General features: G+C 29.2%; 2 protein-coding genes across 3 annotated transcripts in view; both read left to right on the top strand.

Annotated features, from left to right (window-relative positions):
* On the top strand, window positions 7,565-10,423 carry LOC105170776 (GDSL esterase/lipase At5g22810). Its single transcript, XM_011091685.2, has 5 exons — window positions 7,565-7,920; window positions 9,197-9,327; window positions 9,435-9,668; window positions 9,754-10,009; window positions 10,118-10,423. Exons 1-5 carry the CDS (start codon window positions 7,668-7,670, stop codon window positions 10,309-10,311), a joined length of 1,068 nt encoding a protein of 355 aa, XP_011089987.2. The 5' UTR covers window positions 7,565-7,667; the 3' UTR covers window positions 10,312-10,423.
* Window positions 11,060-11,574, top strand: part of LOC105170774 — a 1,940-nt gene continuing 1,425 nt past the window's right edge. Inside the window, exons 1-2 of one of the 2 annotated variants that reach the window (XM_020696970.1) lie at window positions 11,060-11,334; window positions 11,400-11,526. In XM_020696970.1, coding sequence (XP_020552629.1) covers window positions 11,215-11,334; window positions 11,400-11,526 — 247 coding nt within the window. In that variant the 5' untranslated portion in view covers window positions 11,060-11,214. The remainder of the gene's footprint in view (window positions 11,335-11,399; window positions 11,527-11,574) is intronic. The other variant, XM_011091682.2, reaches the window with a different exon arrangement.

The raw sequence follows: 11,574 nt of genomic DNA, 5'->3' as shown, positions 1-11,574 counted from the left end.
AAAGCTGGAAAAGGGAGGGAGGGAGGGAGGTTCCAAGAATCTGTGGCCCTGGGGATGTTATTTCTACTCGCTCGCCAGTTCATGTACTTACTCGCTGCCTTTAACTGCCACGTGGAAATTTTTAAGGATGAATATGAAATATGGCATAATTGTAGGTACACTTAGTATTTGAAAAATTCTTAATATAATTAATTTTACGGATTCAATATCGAACTCAATTCATTAATTTTTTTTAAATTTAAATTTATTTTTTACAATAAACTTATAAAAATATCTTTATGAATTATGAATTATAATTTTATAAAAAAAAATAAAAAATTACAATAGGAGTAAAATTAATAATTTCAAACATGCATCTAAATATTACATAATATCATCAAACATGAGGGAGGTGCTAATAAATCTATGTAAGAACAAATTTTTATTACCTCAGGTGCATATATAAATAAAATATGAAAGACAACAATAATTTATAACAAATTATCCAAACTGCATATATAATTAAAAAAACATTTAGACAAGAGTCTTCCATATATATAAATGATCATCGGTGGTTGCATTCAAATAGGTATTTATTTCATCACCTTCATATGGATATCATGTAATTAATTAAGTACTAAACATTTAAATCCGAGGCGAATTTAAATTGTACAATGGATTTTAGGTGAGCCCAAGTGAGAAAGATAAGTTAAAATTTCCAATATAAGTAATAATTGGAAGGTCAGTACCTTTGCTTTACTTATATTGTTCACAAACAACCATCCCTTTATTTAACTACTTATATTACTTTTATGTACATTTAAAATTAATTTATTTTATCAATTTTGATCAATTGTAAATTTATCTTTTACTATTTTTATTTAATTAATAGATATAATAAAAATTTAAATTATATACACATATCGAGAATGCTTCGGTCCTATTATTTCCATACTACACTTCATATACACATAAATTTTTTAACTTTGAAATTTGTTGGAGTTAATTGCATTAGTTTTTATTTTTTGGAGGAAATAAGTTGTAGGGTGCTTGAAAATAAAAATTAAATGTGAACAAAAAATTGAGGTAGGACTATTTGAAAAAACATCTTAATGTTTATAATTTTACCAATAATTTATATAAATTAGGAGAAAATATTATTTATAACTTTAGACTCAGATCAATTTAATTTAAATATTTTTAAAATAAATATATTATTTTTAAAATTATTTTCAATAAATGAACGCTTAAAATAAGCTTTTGCCAACACCCCTATAATCTAGGAAGGCAGATGAGTCGAGAGCTCGTGAGCTTTTATATTTTTTTTATTTTTTATATATATTTTTATTTTTGATTTTTTTATATATTTAATATTTGATCAATTTTATAATTAAAATTGACCATATATTATAATTATTAATCAATATTATATATTTTATTTTATTATTAATCGATATCATATATTTTATTTTGGATAATAATAAACTATGGTACTTTTATTTATGCATTTAATCTTTATACAAATATAAATTTAATCAATAACTTAGTAAATTATAATATTTTTTATAATTAAAACTATTATTTAATATGACATATATAAATTTTATATTATATTTTAATATATATTTGTACTATGTTATAATTTTTTAAATTAACAAGCAATTCACTTATGATTTTTTATTATTTATAAATTTATGTCAAAATTTAGTAATTTCTATGAATTAATCTAATAATAATAATAATAATAATCATGATGATGGTGATGATGATGATGGTTGAACAATTCTAATTATTATTTTATTATATATATATAATGAGATAAAAAGTTTAATCAATAATTATGATATTTTAAAATTCGGGCACCCGATTCATACGAAATTTAAATATATACAAGATTGTATCCAGTAGAATATATCAAACGGTATGATTTAAAATCACATGGCCTAATTCAATGATACACCGTTTTGAATAATTAATCTTATGTTTCGAGTACAATATCTCGACATCCGTATATCCAATAAGTTTAAAACTTTACCGAATATATGTTTCTGTAAGTTTGATCCTATCTAACGGTTTGATATGAATTTTGATGGCCCGACTAACCCATGTTGTTCAACAATGTAAGATGATAGTTATATCAATGTTATACTAACATTTATAAATATATAAATTTGCAGATTGTGAATATATATTAATTTTAACTATATTTATGTAAAAGTTTGATGATTCCATCCCATAATTTAAAAAAATAATAATACAACAAAGGCCCATCTCTTTCTCCCTCTTTCTTTCCGTTTCTTTCTTTTTCTTTCTCTTTCTTTCTCCATTCTCCTCTCTCATTTCTCCACCGACACACAACACAAATCAAGTCCTACCAAATGGCTTAATTGCATATTTGGTCCCATAAAAAAGGATTGGTGCCTTTTTTGGTCTTATGATTTACAAAAAATTGTTTTTTTATCTCAAAATATTAATAAAAATTGCAAAGTTGGTCACATTAGCAACTTTCCTTTAATTTTTAATAGAAAGTTGCAAAGTGTCGTTAGTTTGTCAACTAACTCATTTTTTTACCTTGTTGTACGTGGAGTGATGAATTGAATGAAAATCTACCGCTAAAATGAGTCCCCTCTCCCCCTTTTTTGTACTTTCATTATTTTTGTATTTTTGGTTAATAATTTATAATGTGAGAAAATAGAAATATTTCAATCTAAATTTGTCACGCTCAACAACTTGAACACAGTGATATGAAGGAAGCTCAAGTAAATAAGAAGTTCAAGGCCACTACAAGCAATGAATGGGCATGTGATGCATAATTGTAAGGTTTATGTGAAGTCTATAGTTGATTTTTGTGAAGTCTATACATTGTTTTATATATGAGCTGCTCAATATTGAAATCTCAATTGTACGTTTAGGTAATTATGCTACTGTTTATTTCTTTTTGAGCAATCCCTATTGCTTTGTGTATTGAGTATGGTGTTTTGTTTTGTTGATAATGTTAAAAAAGATTAAATGCACTTTGCATCCCTGCACTATGCATCTTGTCTCATTTATACCCATAAAGTATGAAAAGTAATAAAAACACCCATGACATATAATTTGGCATTAATAAGATAAAAATGCCCTTCTCACTTATCCCGATACTTTTTTATTCCACTTTCTAAAATATGTTTTATCAAAATATCTCCCCCAAACTATTTTTAGTGATTTAAAATTTACTCATATTTTATTTTAAAAATAATATTTATAATTTATAAGTTCTTAGAAATTATGGAACACAAAAAGTATTTATAAGCTCAATATATGTAAATATATTTTACAAAGTAAATAAATTATGTTGAAATGTATATATAATTATGTGTCTATACATAATGCATATAATATTATAGAAAAAATATGTTATATAACTCATAAATTTTTATTGAATTACATGCCCACATAATAAAATATATCATATCATTACTTAAAAAAATATAGAATGTTATATATTAATTATATTATAGATTTGCATATTTTGCATTATATATATGTTCGATATAATATTTTAAATTTGTATTGATAATTTATTTTAAAAAATCAATATATATAACAATACATGCAAAAATATGTAACTTTTGTACCAATTGTGTAAAAAATATAAAAATTATAAATTTATGAAGTTTATATAGATTTTATACTCAATATAAAAAATATAAATTTTGGTAGTGTTTATTTTAAATAAAAAAATTTATAATAATTCAGATTATATTTAGAGAATGATTGTAATAGATATTTTAGGGGTGTAAATAATAAGGGCATTTTCTTCATAAAAAAATAATGTATATTATGAGGGGCCATTTTGTCACGTTTTATAATTTAGGGATGTAAATGCACTTTATGCATAGTTAGGGGTGCAAAGTGTATTTAATCCTATTGAAAATCTCATATACTTTTTTTTTTTTGCATTAGTCTATATTTTTTGCAGTTTCATTTTAAGCACAACACCACAATATTTTATTATAAGAAAAACAGGTTGAAATATTCTTAATTTTTTACGCTACAAATTATTATTAAAAAATACAAAAATAAAGAAAGTACAGAAAAGGGAGAGAGGGGATCATTTTGACAGTAGATTTTCCCCCAACACGCAATAAGGCCAGAAAAATGAGTTAGTTGACAAATTAAAGACACTTTGCAACTTTTCGTTAAAAAAAAAAAAATTTGCTAACGGAACCAACTTTTCAACTGTTTTCAATGTTTGGAACAAAAAAAATGAAATTTTATAAATTATGAGATAAAAAGAGACACCGACTCTTTTTTGTGGAACCACGTATGCAATTTAGGCCCTATCTAATAGAGCACACTATACCAGTTCATGCGCATAGCATAGTAGAATTGCTATGCGTTTATTAAACTGTTCTGGCCGCTTTCACTCTCCGTGTCCCAAATCAGCCGCTTTTCATTAAGGTTGTCTATGGGTCTAGCTCATCGACAAGAGGTGCCTATTCAAAGATGGCCTATATTTAAAGTCTAAAAGACGTATGACCTGCCTGCTAATGCATCAGCTACTTGATTAATTTTTGAGTTTAATGCAATTTATTTTTTATAATATTATAAATGAGTGAATTATTTTTATATAAAAATAAATATTAAATTATTTCTATATATTTTTTAAAATAGACAAATTCACCACCTAATGCAATTTTGTTGTAATTTACGTACTTTTCTTTAATATTTTCATTATTTTTATTTTTTAATTATAAAAGTAGATTTATAAGGCTCAAATTTAACTAAATTGACAATATAGATTTAAAAAGATATATTTATCACAATTTAATAAAAAGTTATGATAACTAATATATTATATATAATTTATAATTATATATACACACAAATATATATATAGAAAAAGGGGACAGAAGAAGCTGACGGCAACGAGGATGGGGAGGGAGGACGATGGGGACGGGGTGAAGGTTATACGTTTTTGGTAAAAATATATTCTCATAAAAATTATATTATTTATAATAGTATTATTATTATTATATATATATTTAAAAATAAAATAATATTTAGTTTTAACTATCAATTAAAATCTCACCCAAGACGTGTATAGTACACCACCAATGCTATGGGGGTTAATTCTTTCATTTTAAAAATAATTAATTACGCTTACGCTCCTACGAAATGCAAATTATATTTTTTTTAAAAAAAAATTAAAATTATAATTACACCCCCTTAAAAAATTCACGATTTACACATGACCTCCTTAAGCTAGAGGATGGATGAAAAATGTCGGCATTAGTAAAATAAATATATAAAATTTTAATTTTACACTTTATTTAATAGTCCTATGTAAGACTTTTGTACTTATAAGGAAAAAGTATAATAATATAACACCACTCTCTCTATATATATTTACATATTTCATTTGTTTTTGTTTTTGTTTTTTAATTATTCAGAAATCAACTAACATATTTAAATGTTTTTGCAAAACAACACAATTTATTCTGCTTTGTTAAATTATTTTTATTTATGTTACACTAATTCAAAGTACAAAATCAAACATATCAAGAACTCTAAAAACAAACACATTTTTATCTTTCTCTCTCTCTCTTCTATTTATATATATATATACAAAAATGGAATTTAGCCTCTGTAATTTGAGAAACGAGCAAAAAAACTCATTATGAAAAATAAAATAGCAAATTAGCCCCATGTGTTAGAAAATGAAGCAAATTACACCCTATCTAAACCATTGATATAGGGTAATTTGTTTCATCTTTTTAAACTAAGGGGGGTAATTTGCTGATTCTTTTATCACAAGAGGTATTTGCTCATTTTACATATCACAAGAAGTAAATTACATTTAACCCTCTATATATACGTACTAATATGAAAAAAAAAAATATTTTTTACTCACAAACGACGATTAGTAATAAAGTATATAAACTTTTAGAATATTTTAAATAAAATTAGCCAAACACCCACAAAAGTTCAACTGACCTACCTGGCCTCAAGTAGGAGTGATTAAGAGCACATCCATTTACAAGTTTAAGAAGCTAAAACAAGACACTCATATACAGCTTGCAACCTTAAATAATTATTCACAAATGCATCTAAATCGTGTGGCGCAAAATAAATAAATAAATAAATAACACAATGCAGTTCCCTTTTGACGAGGTAGACGATAAGTTTTTTTTCTTTTTTTTTTTTTGAATAATTATATTTACACCCCTTATATATGGTATGTTTATATAAATCACTATTATTTAGGGTTGTATATGTAATTTTTTTAAAAAGAAGGAGTGATTTATGTAGATGATATTGACGTCTCTGGTGGATTACGCGTATTATGTAAAGGGCATAGATAGTTTATATAAACAGACAATAGATTAAGTGGTATAAATTTAAAGAATTTTTTGTCTATTAATATTTCTAGAAAGATAAAATTCAATTAGCCTAATTTTATTGAGAGGAGAGAACGTTTCTTACAAGCCAGTCCAGCTCAAGATAGAGGTTGAGGAAGACACGCCAGTGAATGTAGTTGGAACTACTGCCATTTCTTTGGACAAAAATCTCATTTAGGTGTCTAAAATCTTTGTCAGACAACTTAATTAGGAGTCTAAATTTCATGCAACTGCTGTGTTAAAATTTGACCTCAAAACAACAGACATTAAAGGAATGGGATACATATATATAGGACTCCGAACTTGTTATCAATAGGATGCTTGGTTAAATTTATTTAAAAGATTTTAAAAACTCGTAAATATTATATATAAATATTTTTGGTATTTATAAAATTTTAAATTTTATTTTAAAATAAATTCTTAAAGTAGTTGTATAAAAAAAGAGAGTATTGCCAACATGTTATTATCATTATTAAAATTAAAAGTGTCTTTCAAAATTTGAAACATCTTGTAAGATATTTCGGAGGGTTAATTATGTATAAATCCTATGTAAAATTTAAAATTATACTTTTTCCTAGAGAAGTTTTAAAATTACACTTACATCTTTTTTCGAGAATTTACTGTTTACACCTAACCAACCCCTTTTGTTAGAATTTGGAAAAAAATTATGATGACATTAACAAAAAACTTATATAAATTTCTAATTTTACCCTTCATTTAACATTCCCATGTATAGTTTTGTACTTATAAAGGAAACCATGTAATAATGTTAATTTCACTCCATATATGAACATTACATTTATCCCTTTATAAGTCCAAAAATATATATGGTGATTTTAAATGATGGCATAATTAAAAATTTATGTAATTTTTTTATTAGTGTCAATATTTTTCGTCCGAATCCTAACGGAATGGTGTCAGGTATAAAAGAAAATTTTTCGGAGGGACTTTAAGTATAATTTTAAATTTATTGGAGAAAAAAGTATAATTTCGTATTTTGAAACAGTATCATCAATTTCACCCAAACTAACATCTGCATGCCATCTTGAATCAGAAGGGATTCCCATTTGTTGTTTATTCTCATCTGTTGAGATTACATTCATATGAAATGGGCACAACAAATCTTGGATGTGGCCATTTCAACCAATTATTTACACATACTTTTTGAGAGTAATTATTCACACATACTGCACAAACACTTATTTAAATTGTTCCTCTAAACACCTTAATCTCCACACAAGCTCGCATTGCTCTCTAGTACCAGTACTATACTAAGAGAAGAAGAGAATTCTGTAAAAGAGAAGCATGATGAGCAGCAGTTTAATTGCAAGTTTTTGGTGCATTTTTGTTCTAGTCATGCTGTGCTTCGGCCGCACGATAAATGGGCAGCCTCTGGTGCCTGCACTGCTGATATTTGGGGACTCAGTAGTTGATGTAGGCAACAACAACAATCTTGAGACGATTGTGAAAGCCAATTTCCCTCCTTATGGAAGAGACTTCATCAAACACAAACCAACTGGTAGATTTTGCAATGGCAAACTTGCCTCAGACTTCACCGGTATGTCTTTTCCCACCCACCCACCCATGCATGATGCATCCATCCTTTCTTCTATCTTGTCTCATTTACTTTCCATTATTAGGTTGGATAAATTGTTCGATACACCTTTGTTAGGTGTTTACTTTGTATTATGAGGGTCCGATTTTTTATTTCCAAGCCCGATACAAATTACTATTCCTTTTCAATAATTGAACACAAACAATTCAAGCAAATATAGTATAATTAATACAGATTTTTTTTTAATCTTGTCACCCAAATAATTCATATCATAAAGTAAATTGTGCCTTGATAGTGTGGTGTAGTAGTCTTATTCATAGAAGTTTGAGATATTTACACCAACAGCCTTAACATTTGGTCATATTACAAGAGAAACCCATGGTTATGTGAAATAACACTGACATGACACTTTTTTTTGCTGCTATTGTCATGTCTTATGTAGAAAGCGATTTTCTGACGAAGAAGTTACAGCGTCGGATCTGAATTTTCAGATCGGAAAAATCGATTATCCGACGATGGGTGCACAGGCAAGTATTGCGGGGTATTTTTGGAGATAATATAAAATAAGTATGGTATGTTTGATGTTGGATAGTGGGGAGACAAAAAGTACTGTTCATTATCAAATCATGTCTCTTTTATATATATTTATATATATATGTATAAAAATATATATAATTTATTTAGTTGTGAGTGGATTAAAATAAATATTATTTTCTAAATGAAGAGAGAGAAATTCTGTAGTTTGTAAATGAAAAGAGAGAAATTTCAGTTTTGTCCCCCACCACTGTTACAAAATACCTAAAAACAAGACAAAAACGGGTAAAATGCTTAAGGCCAAACATTAAATCGATTTTGGGCTATCTCTGAGATGGCCCAAAACCGAAGCCAAACATAAGCGTAAAGTAATTTTCATAAATTAAGGAGTTTTTGGTAATATGCCCAAACAATAGAGGCGCTAGTGCAATTATCTGTAAAAGTTATGACTTCAAACAATTTTCACCTTTTCCATTAACTTCACTTTAAACAAGTTAGAGATAATCGCACGAACAGTCCATGGCGTTTGGTCATATTACAAAAGAGCCCCTCAGTTTTAAATAAAACACTACTCCTTTTCCAGCTACAGCCATATCTTACATAAAAAGTATTTCCTGATTTTAGATGGTGACAATAATTTCAAACATGTTCACAAAATGGAGGAATTTTCGTAATATGTTCAAACGTCAGAGGTTTATGTGTAATTTTCAAAGAATTTTCACCTTTTTAATTTCTTCAACTGCAGCTGAGAACCTTGGATTTACATCATATCCACCAGCCTATCTCAGCAAGCAAGCTAGAGGCAAAAACCTCTTAATTGGAGCTAACTTTGCCTCAGGTTCGTCAGGTTACTATGACACTACAGCAAAAATCTATGTAAGCACAGAAACATTACTCATGTTTAGGACAATTATGTGAGTAAAAAGCCCATAATGTTCGCATAGATCATAATGGTCTGAATTCTTGCATTTCTGGTTTTGTAGAATACTATTCCACTAAGCAAACAGGTGGAGCTGTACAAAGAGTATCAGAAGAAGCTGGTTGCACTTGTGGGGCAGTCCAATGCTTCATCCATAGTCAATGGTTCAGTCCATTTTGTCAGTGCTGGAAGCAGTGACTTTGTCCAGAACTACTACATTAATCCTCTTCTGTACAAGAAGTACACCACTGATCAGTTCTCTGACATTCTCTTGCAGTCATACACTAAATTTGTGAAGGTAACTCCAATGTTTATTTTGATAGGTGGAAGCTGACTCAACGTTACATTTTGAAAACATTTTCTGGTACCGTTTCTACATGCAGGAATTGTACAATTTGGGCGCAAGAAAGATGGGAGTGACGACACTTCCTCCACTTGGGTGTCTACCGGCGGTGATCACCATATTCGGGGAGGACCAAAACGTCTGCGTTGAGAAGCTAAATAAAGCAGCAATATCATTCAACAACAAGCTGAACTCCACATCTCAGAAGCTGCAAAGTGAACTCTCTGCTCTCAACCTCGTCGTCTTGGACATTTACCAGCCTCTCCACGACCTCGTCACCAAACCTACCGACTATGGTAACCGAAACCCCATTGCTTTTCTTTAAAACCATTCTCACATAGTTTTAAACTCCCGTCCAAAACTCTCTGCCACGAAATTAATAACAAAACACTATACATGTACAGGTTTCTTTGAAGCAAGAAAGGCATGTTGTGGGACAGGACTGGTGGAGACATCCATACTGTGCAATGCAAAGTCCCCAGGAACATGCAAAAATGCAACGGAGTATGTGTTCTGGGATGGATTCCACCCATCTGAGGCTGCTAATAAGATTTTATCAGATGATCTGCTGGCTGCTGGCATCTCTCTCATCTCCTAATGATTCTAACTACAAATTTCTTCTTCTTCTTATTCTTGTGTAATTCTCTTGTTTTAATTGTGTGTGATTTTCATGTATTAATAAATGAACAACTACTTTAATTGGGAGTGAACTGAATTGAGGTTTTTTTATCTGTTCATCATTAGGAAATTTCGACTTTTTCGAATTTGGCACTAGTTATTTTCTTCATAAATGCACGGTTCATTACATTATTTAATACATTCAAAATCTTCTAAGAAACAGGAAACTAGTTTATCTATATTCTTGATAGGACTCAAACCTATAATCTGTTAGTTACGAAGCTCATTATTTCCACTTGAGCAAAACCTCATTACTAGTCGGCTATTATTGTCAAAGAAACTTAAAGTTAGAGAATTTTTTTTTCCGTCACTTATATAATTATGAATGAAGAATACAAAAGTAAGCAAATCTGAGTCATACTCGAAAAATGATAAGAAGATAGTACAGATCGAATAAAATGAATCAACCTAAAAAATAAAGGAAAATAAAATAACTTGATTTATGGCGTGTGCGACATTCGTAAGTAAAAAATTGGACCACTAAATATTTCAAAATTAATTATTCACGACATGACTTTACGAAGATTTGAAAGCGACCAAGACTAAAATAATGGTAATTGTTGGTGTGATGTATATGAGAATTTATAAAAGATCTACATTGAAACATGTAATTATTTTGGAAAAGTTTAATTATGTTACTAAGAGTTGATTATCTAACAAAAATAAATCATGCAAAAATTTGAAGGGGTTGAGAAATTGAGTCTAAAGGGTATATTCGGCATTTGAGTTGAATTAGCTCTGGCAGGAGCGTTTATGGGTTTGGCAATAACACTAACACCCGCAATTTGAAAATCAAAGAGGGAAATTCGCGAAAAGAAGAAAAATGGATTACAGTCTGGCAGCACTGAAGCTGCTCTGCGTGCAACTGAAGAGCGCCGTCCAAACGCCGTCGCAGAACTCTTTCACTCTCGGCGGCATTCTCTTCCAACGCGCTTGGTTACAGGTACATAAGTGTTTATGCGTGTGTATATATTCACGGTGATAAACCCTTAACAAGAGGAGCTTCAGGGCATTCTCGTCTCTGCACCTTGCTCCACCGATAGTGGTGGGAATGGACAATTCCTCCTTGACGATGGAACCGGCGTAATTGAGCTAATACTCTCCGGAGACTTTCGCAGCCGCCGTTGGGAAGCAGGTCGGTCAATTAGTTTTCTAGTTTACTCCCCCCCCCCCCCCCCCCCCC

The sequence above is a fragment of the Sesamum indicum genome, linkage group LG9 (assembly GCF_000512975.1).
Source record: "Sesamum indicum cultivar Zhongzhi No. 13 linkage group LG9, S_indicum_v1.0, whole genome shotgun sequence".
Taxonomy (NCBI): Eukaryota; Viridiplantae; Streptophyta; class Magnoliopsida; order Lamiales; family Pedaliaceae; genus Sesamum; species Sesamum indicum.
The sequence above is the reverse complement of the archived record's forward strand: the minus strand, read 5'-3'. Positions and strand labels throughout refer to the sequence as shown.

Coding starts and splice junctions, on each gene's coding strand:
- LOC105170776 (XM_011091685.2), top strand. CDS start 7,668: ATGATGAGCAGCAGTTTAATTGCAAGTTTTTGGTGCATTTTTGTTCTA. Junction 9,669..9,753: donor CATACACTAAATTTGTGAAG/GTAACTCCAATG, acceptor TTCTACATGCAG/GAATTGTACAATTTGGGCGC. Junction 10,010..10,117: donor CACCAAACCTACCGACTATG/GTAACCGAAACC, acceptor ATACATGTACAG/GTTTCTTTGAAGCAAGAAAG.